Source organism: Calonectris borealis, chromosome 8 (genome assembly GCF_964195595.1).
Source record: "Calonectris borealis chromosome 8, bCalBor7.hap1.2, whole genome shotgun sequence".
NCBI classification, from domain to species: domain Eukaryota; kingdom Metazoa; phylum Chordata; class Aves; order Procellariiformes; family Procellariidae; genus Calonectris; species Calonectris borealis.
The window spans coordinates 31,280,680-31,303,387 of NC_134319.1; the positions used below are offsets into that span (position 1 = coordinate 31,280,680).

Genomic DNA, 22,708 nt, shown 5'->3' on the forward strand with positions numbered 1-22,708 from the left:
GGCGTCTGCAAAGCTTATTGCTCAGAGAGCGTCAGGCCGCTGGAAGAGGGGGGGGATGCAGTACTGGGACCAACGCTGGGGAAAACACCAGGCTGCCTCTCCTCCTCGCAGGGTCGGGGAGGATGGGTGAGAGGCCAGGCAGGAAAACCAGTGGCAAGGACAGCAGGAGAGTATTGCAGCTGAGTGGTACGGCAGTGCCTGATGTGGCAGCCTGGGGGTGAAGGTGTCCTGGGGAGCTGGGGGCAGAGCCAGCTGCCAGAGTTAGTGCTGCTTGATGTGCTGATGGCTCCCAGCGTCAGTGCCCATCTGGGAGGTGCTGCCTGCCTTTGCCTCCTGCCGGCGGGCTTGCAGACCGTGGATGGTGCCCAAGGGCGTGCTGATTTGGCCCTACACCCTTCATTCCCCTGCTGTCATGCCTGTACGTTGTGCATTTGCTGTGCCTCTGCCTTCTTCCCCCGCTCTTGCTGGGTGACCCCAGGGGCAGCTGGCTCAACCTGATGTGGTGGGATCAGGTGCTCCCCATCCTGTCACTTGTGTGCTGAGGACATGCTTGCGTGCACAGGGATGGCCCCAGGTCAATGGGTCTCATCTGCTGCACTGGGGGGGGAAAAAAAAAGGTCCGCAGACGCAGTGGAGTGAAGATTGATCTTAGCTGCGGTTTTGCCGTGATGAGCTTCAGGCACATCCATGAAGCCTTCTAGGGACCAGGCTCAGCTGGGCTCAGGCTGCAGAGCCTGAAGTGTTAGTGCAAAGCACACAAAAATGCAGCTAGCTTTTGGGGCTGAAGGCTTTTGGGGCAAAATCAAGTTACAGCACAAGGGCAATTTTAAGAAGCTGGTGACAGTCCAGGTTGTGGGAAGCTGATGCCGCTCCGAAGTGCCTCATTTATAGAAATATTGTTGGACTTTGGGTTTGTTTGATCCTCCAGAAGCAAAGCGTTGATAATCATAACCGACAAATATGAAACATCATATTTGTTTGTCGTCATCTGCCTTAAATGCACCTGTGTTACTCCCAGAATGCAGTCTTCTAGGATCTGAGGGTTAAAAAATAGCTAAAAGCAGCTCAAAAGTTACAAAGCTGAGAGCTGGCGAGGGAGCTGTCAGAGGCAAAGCGTGATAAAGGGCATGGTCTTTTCTTCATGAGGTCCAAAGAACATTTGGGATTTCTGCAGCTTCCTGGTGACTTGGCAAAGGCACTCTGACACAGTTTCACCTGGGGGAAATGAAGGTCTCTGATATGATTTGATTAGTGCTTTGTAAACATACAGGCTTTTAAAAAAACATGCCGAGGCCCTGAGTCAGGCACGAGCTGATTTTGTTTGGAAAATCAGAAAGGCTCTGGCAAGGCAGGCACCATCTCACCACCCAGGGACAGCCGAGTGGAAAACCAGGTGGGGTCTCTTAGCCTTGCCACCCACAGGAGGTATTTAATTTGTGTGGAAAGCACGGAGGGGTGAGGAGCTGAGATGAGGCTGCAAGGCATGCTGAGCAGAGGAAAGCAATCCTGGTCCTTGGTGAGAAGCATGGCTCCCTGCGCAGGGGGGCTCTGGGGACCGGTGGTGTTTGAGAACCCCCATCCTCGGGCAAAGTATTTACTGTGACTGCTTTCTGGCTTTAAGCACCTTCCAAATGTCTTGTAAAAAGACCTCAAAGGTGTTGTCGTGCTGTGCACCCGGTTTGATTTATTTACACTGTTACTGGGTCTCAGCTATGGGCAATGCAGTCTTCCACAGATACACGTGAGGAAAAAGACTGTTGTGTGGACAAGGCCATCTCCTTGAGTGGAAATGTGTCGTGGCATGTCCCTGCCATGGTCACAGAGGTGCAAGCTGCTGCGCTGTGTTACCAGGCAGGCTGGAGGATGCTGTGAGTAGCTTTATTTTTAGGTCTTATTGCTGATGAAGCGCAAACTACGCAGCGTGTCCAGGCTGCTCAGCTTTCTTGGAGCACACCCCTGCCCTGCTCAGTGTGGACGGCAGGTTGGGAGGTCTGTTCTTCCTCGGAGGTCTGTCCTTCCCTCGGTGCCTGCAGGGAAGGGAGATGTGTTGCATCAGTGGCCACGGCTGATGGAGGCAGGGTGTGGGCGATCAGGGATGAACAGCACTGCTGTGTGCTCCCGGGGGGGTGTTCAGGGCCCGGAGAGGTGCAGCAACTGGGGATTTTCTGTGAATGTTACCGGAGATTGTGGGGGTGACCAGCATCCTGCACAGACCCACCCAGCTGGCCTTTGGGTTTTAAGGGGAGTCATAGCTCTGCTGTTCCACCTGCTTGTGCTGGTGTGCCTTGGGGGAAGCAGCCCACCTACCTGCTCTGCAGGATGGGAGGCAGACTTGCTGAATGAGAGCCTTTTCTCAAGACTTTCATCTGAATCTGAGAAAAATAACATGCACAAAACTTCCTATCAGGGACCCATGGAGGGAGCCCTAAAGCCCAGCTCCCACCCCGGCAGCCGGAGCTCCCCTTGAGAGCAGGAGCACTCCTTTCAGCCCTGGCTCACCTCTTTGCTCCTCCACTGGCTCCATTTTCTCCTGGGGCTGCGGCAGCAGGATCTGGACCCCTTTCAGGAGCGTGAAGACAATGACGGTGTGATTGCCTGGTGAGGGAGAAGAGACGAAGCGGTACTGTGTGGCAAACGAGGGAGGTCAGCAGGATGTGTTGTCCCCTTTGAATCCCATCTTGCACGGAGGTCAAGGAAGGGTGGTTCAGCAAAGACAGGAGTTACCCAGATCCCCTTGACTGCGAAGCTGTTTGAGGGCTGCAGGGCAGAGGTGACACGTCCCAACCCTGGCTCTGCTGCAGGGTCGGGGGGTCCTGGCAGACAGGAGGCTTGCAAGGAAATGGCATTTAGAGAGACGGGGGGGATGTGTGCACAGCTGCCCCCACGCACAGATGTGCTCTCAGCTTTGTGCCCGTAGGGGTGGCTTCTCCCCAGAGGAGCTCCATGCTCATGGCCACGAAGTGGGGTGCAGGCAGTATGTCCAGCCTCAGCAGGACCGGCCCCTCCGCTCTGCCTAAAGGCACCGACGGTGCCACAGTGACGCCTGGCGATGGGCGATGGATTCATGGCTGGCACCTTCCCAGCCGTGCACGCACCGCGGCTGCGCAAAGCAGCAGCCCTCAAAAGAAGAGAAAAGCAAGGCATGGGCGATAGGAGGTTTGCTCTGCAATTACAGGTATTTTCCCTAGCAATTTTAGTGCCTTTTAAAGGCAACATCACAAATTTTTCTCAGCTGAAAAGCAAGCTTTTTATCTAAAGGTCAAGCAGGAGCCAGCCGGTGCTGCACCCCAGGGGTACAGCTCTGCCCCGCCGAGGCATGACGGCGTCTGCCCTTCCTACTCAGCCAGGCTGAACATGCCAGCCACGCAGGCTGGGGCAGGAGAAACGAGACAGGTCTGAGAGATCACACATCTCCTCCCATGACACACCACCGGAGCTGAGGGATTTTATCTGCTTGGCTCTGGTTATTCATCCTTGCGAGGTGTTACAGGGAACTGTGGCTTGGGGACAAGAGTTGGCCCAGGGACATTCACTGCAGGATTAATGTCCATGTGAGAAAGATCAGTCTTTTCTACCGTCCTGGTTTCGGCTGGGATAGAGTTAAATTTCCTCCTAGTGCTGTGTTTTGGATTCAGCATGAGAAGAATGTTGATAACGCACTGATGTTTTAGTTGTTGCTAAGCAGGCTACTAGTCAAGGACTTTTCAGCTTCCCATGCTCTGCCAGGTGCACAAGAAGCTGGAAGGGAGCATAGCCAGGACAGGTGACCCAACTGGCCAATGGGGTATTCCATACCATATGACGTCATGCTCAGTATATAAATAAGAGGCGTGGTCCAGGAAGTGACGATCGCTGTTTGGGCATTGCTTGGCGGGTGGTGAGCAATTGCATTGTGCATCACTCATTTTGTATATTCTATCGTTGTTGTTGTTATTATTATTATTATCATTTTCCCTTCCTTTTCTCTTCTATTAAACTGTCTTTATCTCAGTCCACGAATTTTACTTCTTTTTTTTCCCGATTCTCTCCCCCATCCCACTGCGAGGTGGGGGGAAGGGAGTGAGCGAGCAGCTGTGTGGTGTTTGCCGGGTTAAACCACAACATCCACACATTCCCCAGCAGCATCTCAGTGCACTCGCTCTCGGAGGCTCTGTGTGGTTAAATACGGGCCGCGCTGCTTGGGCACCGATTGAACATCTCTCTCCCCACACCAGTTTCCTGAAGAAACACCTTGGCAAACACGTGTCTTTGTCCCAGGTAACACAGCAGGTAGCTCCCGTGTAACAGGACGCTTCTGGATTGTCGCTAGCTGGGAATACACGTGTGATGGGTTAGGTTTTGCCTGTTTTTTCTGGTGGCAGTAGGCTTTGCATTAAAACAGCTATGTCTGAGAAGGCCCTAGAAGCGCGGTGAGGCTTTGTAGGTAGAGACTCAAGCTGAACATTGCATGTTATCCAAGGGAATACCCAAGGTGTGGGGTGGTTTGAGCTAATAGACATGGCTTGGCAGTCTTGGAGCGCACCAGCACGGGGGTCTGTTAGCCCAGCTCGGCTGTGGAGCAGTAGCTTAAGCACCTGCCTGTAGGTATCAAAATCTTATAACTCTGCTGATTTTTAACCAGAACTTGACAGTGATAAATGACAGGGAGCAGAACACCGGCTTGCTGACACCCACTCGACCGTCAAAGCAAGATTAGTACGTGCCTATTTTGGTTTCCCCTTTAATCAAAAATCAATTAGACAATTACCAAATGAATATTCAGTCAAGGAGCCAGGTTGTCAGGCAGACTGACAGCACTTAGCACCACTTTCTTTGTGTTCTTTAGTGTATTGAAATACAGTGTATTGAAATAACAGTGTTATTCAGTGTATGGAAACTAAACAAGTGGATGAGGAAGGAAAAAAACATCCCTTTCCCCAGAGATGTCCTAGTGAGTGTCACTTCAAGTCCTGATGAAGCTTTTTCTCCATTCCAAATGTTCAAAGAATCCTCCATGTAATGCCACTGAGCCTGGTGTTTGGCTGCATGGTTCTTCTTTTCCGGCTCCCATCTGACTTGCAACCCAAAAGATTAGTTGCTTTATTTCTGGTTTAGGGTGTGTGCGAGAGTATTTTTAACTTGGTTTTTAAAGTAAACAAGAGTTATGCAACAGCTCTTTGCTCGTGAAGTCTCTGCACCCACTTCCCTATTCCCCAAAGAAATGTCTAAAAACCCACTGGGCAATTTTGACTGAATTTGATGGTTTCAAAGGAATGGTTTCAAAGATGCTTCATTTCCCAATAGGCCCGCACCACATATGTCCTCAAAGCTGTGTGAAGCGGCTGTGTGAAGGAAGGAGTTTGGCTCTTTTAAGGAGAAGCCCATGGGACACCGAAAACCCAGATCTGGACATCTCTGCATTGGAAGAACAAGCCTGAGGACAAATGTGGAGCAGGGGGACAGGCACCCAGCTTACTTGGACTGTAGATGTCAGATGATTCAGAGGAGGTTTTTGTACTGGGCAAAGAGATTGGCATCCTGTCCTTCGTGGAGACCCGAAAGCTCCTCATCACCTTCCAGGTGCAGAACCTGTATGAGAAATACTGAAGACAGCAAACCTCCAAGCAGATATCTACAGCTGAACTCCTGGGGAGTGTCTCATCTGCATTTTCATCATGTCAGAAGAAAAGGTGGCTGGAGAAAAAGGCTGGCATCCACAGAGCCTCCCCCACCCTGGGAGAGAGGGATAGGTACCTTCTCCAGAAGTGCATCAGGATGGGGAAGATGATGACCTTGGCCCTGTGGTAGAGAATGCGGTTCAGTAGCCCCTTGGAAGATAAACTCCAGATTAAATCTCTCTCTTCTTCAGAGATGTTTACCTGGCCAAAGAAGAGACCTTGATTAACCAAAGCAGTTTGTGGCACTTGCGGTGGGCCCTAGAGGCATGTTTCTTTCCCTGACCCCACCTTGCATCTCAGCAATCTCTAAGAAGAGATGCTAGTTACGTCCTGGCCAGCTGTCCCAGGTAGAAGGATGGGATCACCCCTGGATTTCTGTGGAAAGCACTGTGCTGTGCTTTCCAAAGGGAAGATAGGCGGAGCCACGGCTACTGTAGGGGAAGAGGTGGGTGCAGTGGGGAGGGGATGATGGTGACATTGACCTCTGGAGACTGAAAGGACTGAATTGGTGGAGTGCAGGACCCATCCTGGTGCTTCAGCCCTGGCATTTCCCCAGCAGGTAGGGGATTTCACCATCTCCTTGCCCACTCACTTGTTCTCAATCTGTCTAGGTCAAGTGCTGGGGTGGATCTGGTCCCGTCCCATGGAGTCCAAGTGGAGGTCCCAAGCTCCAGAGCATGCTCTGAAGCTTCATAGCATGCTTTGCTGGAGCAGATCCAAACCTCTGCCTGGTTCCCCTTTCCCCACAACCGCTCACAGCTGCAACGCAATGGTCTTGAGCAATGAGCAGACAGCAGCCTTCAGCCTTCCTGGGTGGGTCCCAGCATCTTACCCGCAATTTGGGGGGAATATCGGAGTTCAGGAAGAGTTTGCTGATGATGGCAACTTTCCTTTTGAGAAAGGCAACTTCCTTTTCTGACTTCACGTTGTGGGCTGCCAGAGCTTCAACTGAATCAGCCAGCCTGGAAAACCTGCAAAGGCATGTGGGGTCTTGCTCTGAGACAAATGCTTGGACTGCTAGGTTAGGCAGTCATGTTCTGTCTTAGCTCCATATTTTCTGGGTCAGAAAAAGCTACCCACGAGGTGTGGAACAGTGAAACAGGTGGGATGAAAAGCCACTTCCCTCTTCTATTGCCCTCATGGTCATGGCATTCACCTGGAGGATGTGACGTTTGCCCTTCTTCAGGAAAAGAGGGGAATCGAAACCTGGTCTTGTGCATGTGGGGGTGTGCTGACTGCGGGGGTCTGGTGCATCAGCCATGGCTTGCTCTTATGGGTTTGCCAGGGAACTGCACAAAGTCAATGGAGAAATAGCACAACTGGCATGTCGGGAAAGGTGTAGGCAAAATGTTCGATTGTTTGGGACTATCAAACCAAAAGTACTTCTAGGATACCCAAACAGGAACCCTGAGCCAGGGGACTTTTTCTGGTTGAAATGGAAGCTTTTGGGTGCTCCAGGGGCAGGTAACCATGAGCAGATTAGATGTAGACAACAATGGGGCGAGATTTTGGTTGTGTCTTTTGCTGCAATGTGATGTCCAGCCTTGGATAGAGGTGCGGATAGGAGTTTAGGAGTGGCAGCACAGACCTTCGTGTTTGCTAACAAATCCATGGATCAGGCTTTATCCCCTGCTGAGAGATGGGCACTATCTGCAGGATGGGTTTGGGCCAGAGCCAAGGGAGACTGGTGGTACCTGAGCACCTGGTGGAAAGGGAACTTACTTGTCGATCTCCAGATAAAAGCGGAGGTCGTCGACGAGGAAGTTGACGGTAATGAGCTGGCTGTTAAACAGGTGGCGTTTCACTAGTACCATCTCCTTGTCCGGTGGGGTGCTGGCAGAGGCTGTGGGGGAGCGGAAAGTGCTCACGGTGCTGCTGGTCTGCATCGAGCTGATGGGCAAGTCTGAGAGAGGGGAAGAGCTGTTGTGTCCTGCTTCTCCCAGGGCTGGGTTTGAGGCCAGCTGGGCATCTGATGCTGAGCTATACCCTGCTCCTTCACCTTGCTTGTGCTTGCTTTTCCTGCATGCAAGTAATTTGCTGAGGGTCTTTCTACCTAGGTGGACTACAGCCTTCCTGCGGCCAGGCTCTCCAGGGAATTCAGACCCATCCAGTGTGCAGCCTTCCTCCCAGCTTAGTAACCTCCTCCAGCCATCCTCCTCTTTGCACCCATGGAGTGCTTATGTTCATTGTTTTCATAGGGGACGGCCACAGTACATTAGACCAAAAGTCTGCCTCACCGTTATCCTGTCTCTGACAGAGGCCAGAAGCCGATAACTAGTGAGAAGGACAGGTAAAACGTCTGTGTTACTTCCCCCATATACAATATTCTCCAGCTTCCAAACATTTTCATTTCTAGGGACTTCTTGATCTAGATGGGGTTTCTGTGTATTTAGCAATTTCAATGGATTTCTTTTCTAACAGCTTTTGCAGCTGTTAGAAACCTGTGTGTAAACCTTCAGGATCTACAACCTTTGGCAAAGCACTCTGTAGTTCATCTCCCTGCTGCATGGAAAACCATCTCCATTTGTTTATTTTTGGCCTGTGTCACCTGAGTTTCATTTAGTGCCTCCTGGGTTTTGTGGAAGGGATGCAAACTTGCATATACATTATTGCTTGAGAGAGATGCAACAGCATTACGGGGCACCCGCATCAGAAAATCAGTCATTGCATGAATGTGTATGTTGCCTGTGCAAAATCCTGGACGTCATCTCCCGACCCCGGCGCCTAAGTGTGCAGATTTCTGCACAGCAATATCTGGCATCCTGAGACACCCGCTCTTCTGGCTCTTTATATCCTCCAGCAGAGAAAACTAAGTAGGCATACGGGGATGGGAGATGAGCCACAGGTTTTCTCCATTTACTTCTCTGCCTAAACTCAGGACTGTTGTGGGGAGGGAGGAGAGGGGGTGGCAGGAGTCTAGCCATACTTTCCTCCTCATTTCCTAGTTCCCGCCGGAGGAAGTCCTCAAACTCCGCACGGTGTTTGTCATTGTCCATCTCCCTCCGGAACTTGCAGATGCTCTTGACGGCGTCGTGAATGGCACACCAGGCCCACCGCTGCGGAGACACGGCACAGCTGGCGTCAGCCAGCGGCACAGCCCCGGGGAGCCAACCCCTGGCTGCAGCGACAGGGCTTGCTCCCAGGCAAAGCCCTCCCATTTGGACCCACCACTGTGAGCTGGAGCACCAGAGCCTGGCCTTGGCAGTGGGATTTGTGACCCAGCCATCATCTTTGCTTTCCAGTATTTCTGGGTTTCACTGGTGGCCATAGGGGATAGTGTGAATCACCTGGCCAGTCCTGATCAAATCTGGTGGAGTCTGCATGGAGCAGGACTCCAGAGCCTGTAGGAGTGAGGCTTTACCTATCAGCTGCCTTTTTGCAACCCTCCAAGTCTGACCCCCTCACCCCATTCATGTGAGCACCGCTTGACCCACTCCTCTCTTTCTTGCCTGGACAACATCCTCAGCCTGCCAGCAGAGAGGGTCTTTCCTTACCAGCTTGTCTCGCATGAAGTTCCCGATCCCATGCTGCAAACGAAGGTTAGATTTATGCGTGTCGCTCGGGGGGAACAGGTCCTGGTACTCTTTAAACCTGTCGGATGGGAGATCAGAGAGAGCATCAAGGGCAGCCAGATGCATGAGGAGGGCAGTGGTTTGGTGGGAGGGTGGCTAAGTAGGGGGAGAAGCTGACAGGGATAGCCCTGGGGTTGGAGTCCCACGGGACTTCTGTTCCTGGAGGAGGTTGGAGAAAGGGACGGGGGGCTGGATCCCCTCCCTTGGGCTCTATTCTTGCATGTAGCAGGCTTGGGAGCGTCCACCCTGCTTATCTGCAGCGTGTTTCCTCCTCCAGAACAGCACTCTGCAAGCCCAACAGTGATTTGGTCCCCATGGAACATGCCCTGCCAGCCTTGCACAGGTAAATGCATCAGCAGCTGCAACAGCAGTTTTGCTGGGGTGGGGGTCTGGCTGGGATTTTGATGCACCGGCTGATAGTTCATAGGGAAATATGTTTGTAGCAGTTGCTGTCTGTCACCTTGGGGTTCCTATGGGAAAGATGTGTTTGTGTAACCACTGAACCAGCTCAACTCAGGTCCTCACCATCGTTTTTCCATTGCTTTCTGGACGAAGATCTGTGCTGTCATCAACATGAAGGGGCTGACTACTTCGGCCTCATTTATTTCTCTGATGATAGAAGTGTGGCAGTCCAGCTGCTCCTCTGGAAGAGAAGTGCGGTCACTGCCTGCCCCTGCCAGGCACCCCCGAGCCACCATGACATCTCTTCCTACCCTCACATCTGCAAGTGGCACCCTGTCCCTTCTCTGCCTGCCCTGTCTGCCAAATTTGGTTGTCTAATCCCTTTTCCTTTCTATACTGTGCTAATTGCATCCTTTGGGAGTGAAGCTGGGACTCCAAGAGCATCTAAAGGAGACGAGATAGGGAAGAGCTATTTCTGCCACTGCAGGAATTGCATGTTGCAGGTCTTGGTCAGTAGATCCTGCCAAAGAAGTAGACCACCTTCCTAGAAATATAAGTGGCAGTGGAAGGCCTCAGCAAATAAATGCTCCACTGGATGGGAAAGGAGAATTGGCAGGTCCCTGCAAGAGGATATAAAATCTGCAACCAGCATCCAGCTCAGGGAAAAGAGTCTTTCATCATGAATGGAGTAAAGTGCAGGGTGAGATGGTGCCTACCAGCTGGGATTTCAGCATGGAAATAATCTGTGACAATGCTGTTAATGAGCAAGCTCTTCGTCTTGGGGTTGGTCTCTGCGAGTAGCTTCTCCACGGCCATCCAGAAACACAGTGGTTCATCTGCGTTGCGCTCCTCGAGGAACTGCTTGAAGAACTGCAGGTGGGCAGGGTTGTGCAGTACTTTCACAAAGTGCCTGTAGAGGAGGAGACACCAGGAGATGTGATCTCTGTGCCACCAGTGACCTGGAAAATAGCCAGGACCTCTGTGCTTGCTTCTCCAACAAGAGAGACTGAAGAAGAGCTAGAAACATGTGGATGAGTGGTGCGTGGGATCTATGAAGCAGATGGGCCAGTAAAGGTACTGGTGGAGAACAGCCTCCCTTGTCTGTCTTGCCCATGGAATCATAGAATTGTTCAGGTTGGAAAAGACCTTTAAGATCATCATCCACCGAGCCGTTGGGAATCCAGGGGAGGATTCTGCTGACAAGCTGCTTCTTTTCTGCCATAGGTGCGCCTGCCCAACAGCTTTGCTGGCAAGGAACTGCTCTCAGCCTGAAGAGGAGGCTTCACCCAGGGAGTCAAGGAGAAGGCAGGACTTTGGGTCTGTGATGGAGACCTCAGAACCTGCAAATGGTCTGGGCAGCCCCGCAGAGACCAGGGGAGGGAGGCAGGTAAGGATGGGGCACCTGGAAGGACTAGTGGGAGGAGGAGGTTGTGCTCCCCCCTGGCACTTGCTGAGAATAAACAATAATTTGCCACTGGATGGCAGAGGGCTTCACGCATATGGCCATGGAGAGGGTGTTCTGGATGGAAACCCCTTGCCACTTCCAACTGGTAGATCAGGAGATTATCGATAGATGTAAAGCCAGAGGACAGCTACATTGAAAAGATTCAGCAGAGCTTTGGAAAACCAGAGCTGGGAGTGGACTGGGATTTTGGGTCATTTATGAGGTTAGCAAGCCCTTATGTGAAGATTAGTGGACTGTGTCAAATATTGTCTTAATTATATTGTTTAAGTGTAGCTCCTGAGACTGACTTTCACAATAAACAATAAAAGCTGCTCCTGCTCAGGACTTGTGTCCTGGTTACTGGTTATATCCCAATGTGGAGCTGCGAGGACTCATGTCTGGAGTATTCCCAGGAGGTGAGACATGAGCCACATGGACATTCACGCAGTCAGCGAGTACAGAGATTTAAGTGTGGTCACAGGGTGATTTTAAGTGATTTTTCTGGGAATCTGAGAGCTGCCCAGCTGTAGTACGGGTGGCATGCCAGGGACTGACAGAGGATGAAGTGCATGAGATATGCACAAGATATGAGGAGTACATCTGAACTATGGGGTTGGAGGTGCGTTAAAACACTTTTCTCCTTTCCCTGGTGACTCTACGGTTCAGACCCACAGGCCACCCATGCCTACATCTGAGAGGCCCCAGTGATGAAGCAGGGAGCAGTGGCACTGCAGGAAAGCACTGGGAAAAATCTGCTTCCTGAAAGAGTGGAAGCAGTAAAAAACAGCAAAGCCCTGTGCTGAAAGATGCCAAACCTGGGTCTTTTAGATGGTTTCTCTACTGCAACAGTGGTGGACCTCGTCGTGCTTGATTCCGTTTTTCTCACGGCAACAGTCCTCTTCTTTTTGTTCTTGGGCTCAACGGCTGTGGGGACAGAACAGGGTTGGCCCCTTCCTCAGGTGACAGCCAGAGCCTGCTCACAGCTGTCCGCAGGGCAAAGGACCCCAGAGCCACCACGCTGATGTCTGCATGGTGAGCCTGGCTCAGGAGACACTGGGTGCTGTGGGAACTCTTCACCTCCACGTGGTTTGACCTCCTCAGCATCTGCTTCAGGGAAGCCCTCACACTCCCGCCCTCTCTGGCTGGATTAACACCCCAAAACACATGCCTTTCAAGGGTGGCTAGGCCTCTCTCGTCTTCTGGAGATGTTCTACCAGATGATGGGATGCAAGCAGGGAAGATCCCTGCTTGTCCAGTCCCCTAAGGGTATGCTGGAGCACCTGCAAGGGTGTGATGGTTGGAAGCCCACCTGCTTCTAGCCTGCTTAGACTGGACTCACCAAGTGATGGTCTTTTGAGACACAGAAGCTCACTTTCCTTGCCTGGGCTATCCACAGCCAGCGAGGGTTTCTGAACAACCAGCTCATCTGATATCATCTTCTGGGAGTCTGCTTCAGATAGAGAAGAGGGGACAGATCCCATGTTCACTCCTTCTGGCTACGACTGCCCTTCAGCACTTGCTCTGAGTGCTGTATTGCGATCGTTACTCACCTTTTCTTTCCCCTTGTGTGTCCTGTTCCCACGATCTACCCGTGACACTGCATTTCTCAGGTATGACCGAGGCCCCACAAGCTACCTAAGGGTTGCTACAGGTGACTGCTGTCACTCTCAGTGCACCGGCAGGTGCCCAGAAACTTGCTGTCATTCTCAAAAGATGATGTGAGAAGACAAAGCTGAGGGGCTACACCAGCATGGCCAGTCCCAGCGTCCACAGGAGAAGGTCAAGATGTGGAAGTGGGGCGACAGTGGCTGTCGCTGGCTTTGGGTTTCAGTCACTTTGCTGCAGCCTCCATTTGAACTGGTGACCCAGGCCAGTGCAGGGATGTGGCATTTGGTGCCTTTGGTACCGGCAGGAGGGAATTTGGCCCATAGGTCACTGCCAAAGTTTGGATTACAGCTGATGGCTCCCAGATACCCTGTCCCAAGCCACTCCATGATGTCCTGTCAGCAATACAGCAATGCATCTGTGCCCTAGGGGCATTGGTCACCACGGGTGCACAAAACGTGCTTTATCAGCCTGAGCCAACATCAGCCACAGCAGAAATTCAGAGCCTCCTCTTACCGGTGCTGCACAGGAGAGGTTCCACCTCTGCTTGGATGGAGCCCCCTTTCCGGAGGTCCGGAGCGGCAATTAATCGCCAGTGCTTGGAGGAGAGACCTTCCAAGTTCCTCGTGCCATGCAAGGCTTGGCTCAGCTTCAAGGACTGGTTTATCCGCTGGGACAGGAGGAAACATTCATCTTTCCCAACAGGGTGGCCTTGCATCTCGGGCATCGGGACATCGCTCCGCGGAGACTACAGTGAAAAGAGCAGAGGGCGATTGCACAGAGCACACACCCCATCCGAGGAGCTGCTCCTGCACCGTGCCCGATGGGCTAGCTGCACGTTTTACTGTGCCTTAGAGTACAAACCTACCCAAATTAGATCTCTGCTTTAGCTTTAAACTGTCTGGAAGAAATCTACGTGAGCATGAAGCTCAGCATAGACCTTAAACCCACCCGTGCAGCTGCTTAAAGCTGGCGCACATCTGCCTGCAGCTGGGACGTACCGGGGACATTCAGCAGGTCCCCCAGGTAGTACAGACGACGGCTTGCCAGCAAAGGCAAGCTTTCCTGAAGAGGTCAACATCCACCCAGGAGAGCTGAAAACAACCCTGAAGCTGTCCCTAGAGACAGGTAACTTCGTCTGCCTTTTGAGTTGGCTGCTGTCCCTGGGACTGGCTCTGGCCGGTGCCCTGGCAGTGACACCCCCGGCCCCCCCGAGACCCTCCTGCAGGTTTTGGCCCTCCCCACCGGCGAGCAGTTTGCACGACTCGCCAAGCAGCAGGGTCAGAGCGGGTGGTTTCTGACCGAGATGCACTGAGAGCAAGCACCAAAAATAACCCTGCTAAGCCCCCGAGCGGTTCCCCTGACATCAGTGCAGCGAGACCCGGGAGGAGTTTGGCTTAGGGGATGGCGCCTGCGGAGAGCACGGCCTCGACATCTGCTGAAGTGCTAATTGCACTCCCAGACCACGTCTGTGCCCTGAGGGGTAATTTCCTTGACAAAAGATGCTTAAAAACCTGGGCAGCTAATTAACTTACAACCAAGAGCATTTAATGAATCAGGGTGAGGAGCTGCCAGTTGACTTTTCCAAAACGCTCAGCTCTCGCTGACTGAGATGCTGGTATCTGAGATGCTGGTATCTGTGAGCCAGGTCTTTGGGGGCACTAGCCCTGAGAGCCTCTCCTTACCATTTCCAGGATCAGCTGCTGATTTTACATCGCAGTTTAGGGAAAGACCTAAGGGTTGGTTTGAAGAATGTTGTCTGCAGTGAGCAAAATTGCCTGCATAGATCATGCAGGGATGCAGGTGGGGTGCTCGGGGGTTTCGGTCTGCGAGGAGGTTTCCTGGTGTAAGGCTAGCATTTAGGACATTGATAAACATGAGGTATTAGGGGGATTTCTGCTGCTAGGAGGGATAATAGTCCGGGAAGATGAGTGCTTGTATGACTCTGCTTTCTTAAATCATCCCTTTAAACAGTGGAAAAAATATATGGAAAATTTGAGTGCGGTTGAATCATAGGCTAAAAGGCTGCATGCCCTCTTCCCCCAGCGCGTTGGCCAGGCGCTCGTGCCGGGACAGGGACCTACGCATGTGTGTCTGCACATGAGTCACATTAATAGCAGTATTTGGCAAGGAAAAAAGGGGGAGAGTTAATTCCCAGAAGTGGGCAACCATGAGGCAGTTACCCTGTGCGCTGCCTGCTGCGGGTCTCACCCCTGCCTACCCTGAAAGACTGCGTTTAAGTTTTTCCCTGCTTTTGGGCCGGGTCATGGCCCGTCTCAGGGGAGCTCTTGCAGGGCGTGCCTGCAGCGCTGCTGACTTATGGGATGTGTGGTGGAAGAGCTAAGGATCGTTGCTCCAGGCAGCTGGAGAAGGGCAGGCTCTGCCGTATCGCCCTGCGGCAGCGTTGGCCAGGGGACACTGTGGGAAGCTGTGTCAGCTAATGTTGGGCTTCTCCCACCTCCCTCACTCCAACTTTTCACATCCCCTGCACACCCCACGAGGATGCCCGTGTCCCCTCTGCATCCCCTTTACCATAAACTGGAGGAACGTCCTGTCATCGTCAGCCAGAAATTCCTCATAGAAGCAGCAGAGCACCTGAGGAGAAGCAAAGGTGGGTTGTCCTCAGTCAGTGCTCCTGCAGCAACCACCACTCCCCAGCCCCACCGTACCCTGAGGTCACAGTGGTGATGCCGTGGGCAGGTTACACCTTGCTGAGATGCCCAGGACAGCCCTGCCAGGAGCTGTACACCCAGCTTGGTCCATTGGGCTGCTCAGAGGCTGCCCAGAAGGGCTTGGGTTGTAAATGTGTTTTACTCGTGTTGTGCTGGAACCAGCCACTCAGATGCGAAAGGATGGCCACTGCCCTGCCATCCCCTGGCCCTAGGCATGTGCATCTAACAACCGAGGTCACCAGCTGCTAAATGACTGCTCACCTCTGCTCCACTGCCCAGCAAACCAGTGAGGATGCTCCTCCCCACTGGCCTTCGTCACTGGTTCCAGTGCAAGGTGGCTTGCGACTGTAAGGTTTTTTCCTTCCTAATCTCTTTTCATCTTCATTTTCCAAAAACCTCGCTTCTTAAACGTGCCCACAGCCCTCACACCAGCCCAGGGGTGCCAATGCCAGCTGTACCTCCCGGCCTGACCACTGCCAGCACTGCGCTGTACCTTGCAAATCTCCTTCTGGGCTCTGAATATCCAGGGGGAGAATTCTCCAGACGTCAGATGGTTCCGCAAGCTCCTGAGAGTCCTGGCCTCCACGGGAAGCTGCTGAATGGTGCCCTCCTCCAGGTAGGTCTTGCATATCTTCTCCCCAATCAAATGACGCAGGAAGAAACTGTTTTCTTTGCTGGGGTCCAGCACCACGGGCAGAAATTCCTCCAGGTCATGCCACAGGTCCAGGAGACGAGTCTCCGCAGACCGGTCCTGGTGCTTCAAGAAGTCCCTGAATGGCCGTCCCGCGCAGGTCTCGGCACTAAGGGCCCAGGGAAGGAAACTCAAGGTCTTGACCGGCTTTTTCAGGGGTGGCAGCTGGACAAGGGGTGCAGAGGAACGAAGGTTAGAGAGGACTTTCTCTTCACGGAGGTCTTCCTGATGAAGGACCTGCTCTGCGTTGGGTCTAGGTCTTTTGGGAGAGGTTGCTCCTCCTTGGCCTCCAAAGGCAGTGTTTGCAGGATGCTCTGACTGCTGAGGAATCGATCCCAAAGCATCCTTATCCAGATGTGATTCCTTTGTGCTCCCAGCTGGCCCCGGCTGCCTTTCTGGTTGGACCTGAAAACTGGGCATCTTCATTTCTTGGGTGTCTCTTCCCTCCTTGACCAGAGTCCAGATCTCCGCTTTGGCCTTCTTGCTGCAGTAGGGCCCTGACAAACCCTGGCTCCTTTTAATATCCCTCGTGAAGAGATTCTCTGAAAAGCCTGAGGGCTCCTGCGAGTTGGTCCGTAATAAACGCTCCTGATATTCCTGCAGCAGAGGCCGGCACAATTTCTCTTCCTCCATGCTCATCTTGCAGTGGATGAAGAATCTAGGGAGCCAGTAACTCTGAATCATAAAAAGGGCCCGTTCCTGCATCTTGCTTAGAACCTCCTTCCTGGTGCTGATGGGCTGAACGGACCTGGCTTTCGGCACCGACCCTGAGATGGATGCAGGGGATTACGATGGCGGGGCTGGCTCCACCCAGACCTGTTTGTACCAGGGGAGTTCCCCAGCTGAGCAAAGTTGGTGATGGTATCCCATCTCCCTGGGAGCATCCAGGAAAGTCCACCTCGCTGGAAGGGCACTGCTCGTGCCTGGCTCCCATGTTTCTTACCAACGATGGTCCTGCAGAGAGTGAAGACACTGGAGCCTTCGCGCAGGTGAGTGGCTTTCAGCCTGTGGAGCAAGGACAGGTAGAGGTCCCTCTGCCTCGCATCCGACTCGTCAAGCCCCAGGAACCTTTCCGTGGTGAGCCAGAAGTTGGTCAGTTCTTCCCCTATGGATCAGATAAGGGACGGGAGTTGCAGGGAGTCCCTGAAAGCCCTGCTGACGAGCGAAGCAGCCTGTGTGTTTTAAAAAAGAAAGAAGGAAGGATCGCCTGGATGAACCGAGGGAACAACGTAGAGAAGAGCCAGGCTATGCATCTCCCCCGGTGTGCAGCGCCCACGTTGGGGTTTTGCTGCTGGCTCATCTTCCAAAGCCATGTCTGGGATCGCAGTGTCTCCTGTCCCACCGGTGCTTACCCGTGCCCTCAGCTCTGTGCCAGCGTCCCGCCAGGCAGCTGGCCCACGGCTGGCTGAGAAGGGGCTGCGGAGTGCCCCGTGCCCACCTGCCGTTCCTTGGACGAAGGCCCGAAAGCGCCACATGCCCTGGCTCCCACTGATGCACTTCTCCAGCAGCCACCGGTCAGCACTTTGCCAGTTCAGCAGTTTTGCTGTCGGAGAGAATGCAGAGCACGGCATCAGGGGGGTGCGTGCAGGAGCAGCCCCCAAGAAAGCCCTCCAGATCCCTCCAGCATCCCCCCAGCCTCCCTGACACAGGTTGCGTCAGGAGTGAGCCAGAAGACCGGTAAATCGCACTGAAATGGGAGTTTTTGGATGGGGTTCTGCGATGCACATGTGGTGTTTGCAAGGATGCAGCACAACCCACTCATGTCGGGGACAGTCTGCCCAGCTATCGTGCCTCTTCCCCTTGCAAACGTCCGTCTTTTTTGCCTGCGTTTGGGGCTTGCCCTCAACCTCCCTCAACTTGAGGTTAAACCCGACCGGAGAAGAAGCAGCAATGCATTCAGAAACAGCGCTGGAACAAGCCTCGACGAATTGCTTATTTTTCTGAAATGAAAATCTGCATCCCCACTGCCATAGCTTTCTTTCCAGTGGCCTTCCCTTGCGTTGACACGCAGGCTGACAAAGCAGTTGGCTGGGCTGAGGTGGCTCGTTTTAGGGGTAAACTGAGGACAATTCAGACTTGCTGCTGGTAGGACAGACCACGGCAGAGGCCTGTTGTCCCGGTGTAGGATGCATCAGACGAGGAGCGTATTGTGATACAGTGGCACCAGCAGCAAACCTGAAATGCCAGGACCCCAGTTTCCCATGCCCAAGGATGCTTCTCCAGCCCCGCCCCACCACGAACCGCACGGTAAGCCCTGCTAAGCAGCTATTTCAGCTCAACTCCATGGAGGCAGCGAGCCTGTACTAACAGGGCTGGGGGGTAAAGCCCCGCTCATCCCGTGGAAACCCTGGGATCTGCTGCATCCCTAAAAATGGGACGTGCAATGCCTTTTTAACCCGGAGCAGAGGCACGACCCGCTGGGCAGGCACCAGGTGGTGACAGCCCCGGCGAGAGCAAGCCCTGCTGCGGCGGCGAAGGCGCTCCGATTTCCTCCGTACCACGATGACTCACCTGCTTCCCCCGACCGAATGAAACCCAGGAGCTTCTGGCAGAGGATGAGGTGGAGGCACAAGCTGGATTTGCAGAAGTGAGGCAGGCGGTGCTTTTCCAGCCAAGCCAGTAAAGCCGGGGGGCTGAGATCCTGCGTTGCACCCCCCCCGCGCCCAAGGAGAGGATTAGGCTGTGAGCAAGGAGCCGTCTTTTGCCTGGGGATTAGGGTGAGTACCGGGCCCCTGCTACGGGGGAAGGAGGGAGGGAAGGCACCATGTTGCTAGACGGCGATGCAAGCCATCCCCGCGCTGAGAAAGAAGGGGGATACTTGAGCTATAGCCCCTGCCTGCATCCCTGCCAGCTCTGCCTGCAAACCTGGGAGACCCGGCGCTGCGTGGCTGCCTGCAAGGCTCTCCTCGCAGCCTGCCTGCTTTCCCGCAGCCCAGGCAGGAAGGCACGGCAGCTTACCGGCAGCACCCAGAGGAGCAGGTTCCCCTTTGCTACGGGATCCGAGCACCGCAAACGGCGCTTGTGGCTGTGGGGAAGGGGGACGTCCGAGGGGAGGGCTGAGCCAGTTTGAGGATCAACAGGACCTTGGCTTCTGGTGAATTCAGGAGGAATATAGGACACAAGGGGCTGATGTTCGTGTCCTCCTTCCCCGTCACCACACACTCTCCTTAACTCCAGCTATCGATGTTTGATGAGCGCTGGATGGACCCCATAAGCTGCCCACGCACCAGGACTTTAAACGGCTTGTGCTCCTCCCAGGGCTCAAAAGCAAAATGATGCCTGGGTTTGAAATAATCCCCCGGCTGCACAAACGGGAGATCCAGAGAGTGGCCTTGGCAAGGAGAAACCAGCTCCTTCCCTCCCCTGCCCTGTGCCCTTCCTCCCTCCCCCTCACCCTCCTCGCAAGGGGCATTTTCTCACCAGGTGGCTCGGCAGCTCTGGCCAGAGGTGCCACTGGCCCGTGCTACTGATGTAAATGGGTGTCTGGCCAAAAACCTGTATCGAAAGGAAAGGGGAGAGCTGAAGGAGATGGAGGGTGGCAGGGGACCCCAGAGCCCAGCTGTTCTAGTTAGTCCTCACTACGGAGAAAGGCATCGTCTTTCCTTTCAGACCTCTATGTCCAAGCTGAGGTCCTCAGGTTTCCCTCATTTTCCAGCCTGAGTGTGGTGTATTCCAAATTTTTCTGGGGCCTCTAACACCACAGAAGATGAAAGTACACCCGAAAAGAGCTCAGAAAGGTCCCGGGCTTTATGGTGCGGTGTAGACTTACGGGAAGATTCAGAAATGTGTTGAAAAATTCGACAAAAACGTCATCTCTCAGCAGAAGCCCTATGTCCGTGGAGGCTATGGTTGCTACAAGGGGGAGAAGAGAAAGTTACCTGGGCTTTGTGTTGCCAAGCGTGACATAAATGTGAACCAAAAGATGAGTTTTGAGAGGCTGGACCAGAACAGCTCTAGGGGATGTGCGGTATGGGCTCGTCCCGTGCGCACACGGGAGGATTTGGACCTGGGACAGTCCTGGAAATTTGGGTCCCAGTGCACCCATGTGCTCTGGGTGGGTGGTACAGGGTATTTGGAAAGCACCAGGTTCAGCTGCACGCAGGAGCTGGAAAGTTTGAAGGGCACCTTCCTAAATAGCAAAGGTACATGGTTTGTGGAGGCTGGGCACAAATGCGGTGGCATCCGTGGGGCAGGAGAAAGGAGGTGCTGTGGCTGGAGGGGATGAGCTATGCTCCTCTACCTTCCTAGACAGCAGGCATGACCCTGCTATCATGGAGGGGAATCGTGCACTGTGCTCCGGTGCTGCTGCTCCAGTCCCACTGCCTTGGAGCCCTCTGAGACCTCTTGCTCAGGTTCTGGTAGCAAATTCCCCCAAATTAGCAAGCACCATCAGGCTGGGGGCAGATTGTGGCTCTGGGTACAGTGACGGTCGCTGCAGACCCCCAGCCCATCCACCCAGGACATCTAGGTAGTGTGCCAGTAGTGCCCAACACCTCCCACTATCCTGTGAAGTTTTATTCGTGTCTGAAAGATCTGGATGCAAGGGGGTGGGCTGGCATCAGCCTACTGATGGGTGGATGCCCTTGGAAATGTCCCCTTGTGTGAAGACACAGCTGTGTCACAGGGAGGACCCACGTTTCAGAAGCCTAATGTTGTTTTTTCCCCGCTGTCCCCTTTGGGGTGTGCGTAGAGGGGCTGAAACCTCCAGCAAAGGTAACTCACCGGTGGCCGTCATGCTGCCGTGTCCCAGGGATGCGTTCTGGAGTGCCGCGCTGCTTGTGACACACTTGTCCTGGCGAGTCCTCGGGGCCACAGGGCTCTCAGCACCTCCCTCTTTGCTGTCCTTCAGGGAAATGTCACTTTTCTAATCACCAGCCCTGCAGACACATCTGGGCAGTCCTGAAATTAAACCTTTCCCCTCTCCCCACTTGGGCAAACTTCTTGCTTTCAAACCAGGTTCTTGGTAGCACCTCGGTACCGTGCATGGTTGCTGTCAGCGCGTCTGCTCAGGTGGTGATGGAAATTTCGCAAGAGACTCTGTTACGTCTGCCCCGGACAGAGCAACCCCAGATTCCTTATTAGCTGTCCTGCTTCATCAGATTTGGGACTCAGCCCCAACCTTGGAGACCCTCCAGTGGGACGAGGAGAAAGAAAGAAGGAAGCACAACTCTCTTGCAGCAGCAGTGACCTGTTTCCCTGGCAGGAGGAGGAATCTGCTCCCAAGGCAGGTTTTTGATCCCCCCAGTCTGTAGTGCCGTGGTGTCAGACCTGGCAGGGCTGCTAGTGCCCTCCGGCTTTTGGGCAGCATCGTGCCTGGGGTCTCTGGGGTGCCTTGTAGCAGGGAAGGGGGTCTGCTTGCCTGTGGCTCTGTGCTGGCGGGGGGCATGGGAAGGGTTTTGTGGCCTGTCCTGCACCGGACAACTCTTCTTTGCTTGCCTAAGGGGGGCTGCGGGATAGACTCTGCCCACCTCATGTTTCTAAGAAGCCCTGAGCTTTCTCGGTCTGGCCATTAACAAAACGCACTTGTGTTGAGTGTCCCCTTCTGTAGTCCTGTTACTGTCACCTGCGGGGCACGGGCAGGTTAAAACAGACATAAGGGTGTGCAGCCTCCCCGGAGGCACCTCTGTGCAGAGCGGGTGCGGGCAGCAGCGGGTGCAGGCAGCGGTGGGCCAGGATGGGTGCCCGCACCCCAGAGGCTCCCCAGGAGCGGGGCCACCTCACGAGGTGGCGCTGTCAAATCAGGAATGCGAAGCTGTCCCCAGCAGCAACAGGGCTCTGCATCTCAGCAATGGGCTTGTGACTCCACAGCCGCAACTGGTACAGGGACGACTCCTAGTTAATTGTGGGGCTGGTGTTGGGGACCCCAGGGTGACAGTCCTGGGCTGCTGGCACCGGCTTGCTCCGTCACCCCGAGCAAGTGAGCTCATTTCTTTGTGCATCGCTGCACTGCCCTGTGCAAGGATAACTGTGGTGCTGTACCAGGCCAGGAGGGACGTGACAGAGATCCGTGAAAGCATGTTAGAGGTCATGCCTGAACTGGCTGTGCACACACGTGTGCCCCGGGGAGGTCACGTCCTGTCACGCTGCAAGGCACCGGCTACACCGCGTTAATTCAAATGCTTGAAACTCTTGGTTTTAACAGCGGTGGATGGCGTGCACGTCCTCGCGGCGCACGTGGGATGCGCGTCCTCGTGGTGACAACGAAGCCACGAGTCGCAAAATATCTGCTTATTCTAGTGGTGCCAGGCAGCGCTGCGGGAAGGAGTTACGGGAGAGCCTGGGGAGGAGTAGCTCCGATCACAAATTCATATGGATTTTTGCTGCTAAGCCCAGGAGAGGAGAGGAGAGGGGATAGGGTTGAGCTGGCGTGGTGGCTGTCTCACATATGAAAAACTCAAAAGTCCTCGGGGAAAGATTGCAACTGTCAAAAAATATATATTTTCCAGTTGGCAACTTTGCAGATGCCCAGTGAGCTCCTCAGAGGCTGGTGTAGCTCCGCTGGTGCCCGTCCCGCTCTGGGCTGACCTCAGCGGGACTGTGCCAGTTTCTGCCGGGAAAGGACCAAGGTTGTGAGCAGGAACGGGCCGACGCAGTTACTGTGGGAATGCACGGGGCCTTGGCCATTTCCATGGATTCTCTCCCCAGGAGGAGACCCCAAGAGGTCT

At 53.9% G+C, this 22,708-nt stretch overlaps 1 protein-coding gene across 1 annotated transcript; it reads right to left on the bottom strand.

Moving 5' to 3' along the window:
* Positions 1-1,102: 1,102 nt before the first annotated feature.
* On the bottom strand, positions 1,103-20,778 carry RGSL1 (regulator of G protein signaling like 1). Its single transcript, XM_075157008.1, has 21 exons — positions 20,766-20,778; positions 19,813-19,895; positions 19,464-19,538; positions 18,555-18,684; positions 17,482-17,586; positions 16,987-17,148; positions 15,846-16,810; positions 15,213-15,275; positions 13,197-13,428; positions 12,415-12,525; positions 11,891-11,999; positions 10,348-10,541; positions 9,755-9,872; positions 9,152-9,248; positions 8,584-8,713; positions 7,380-7,560; positions 6,490-6,628; positions 5,734-5,858; positions 5,456-5,568; positions 2,500-2,595; positions 1,103-1,215 (listed from the first exon to the last, which is right to left on the bottom strand). The coding sequence occupies exons 1-21, from the start codon at positions 20,776-20,778 to the stop codon at positions 1,103-1,105; spliced, it is 3,354 nt and encodes a 1,117-aa protein (XP_075013109.1).
* Positions 20,779-22,708: the final 1,930 nt, after the last annotated feature.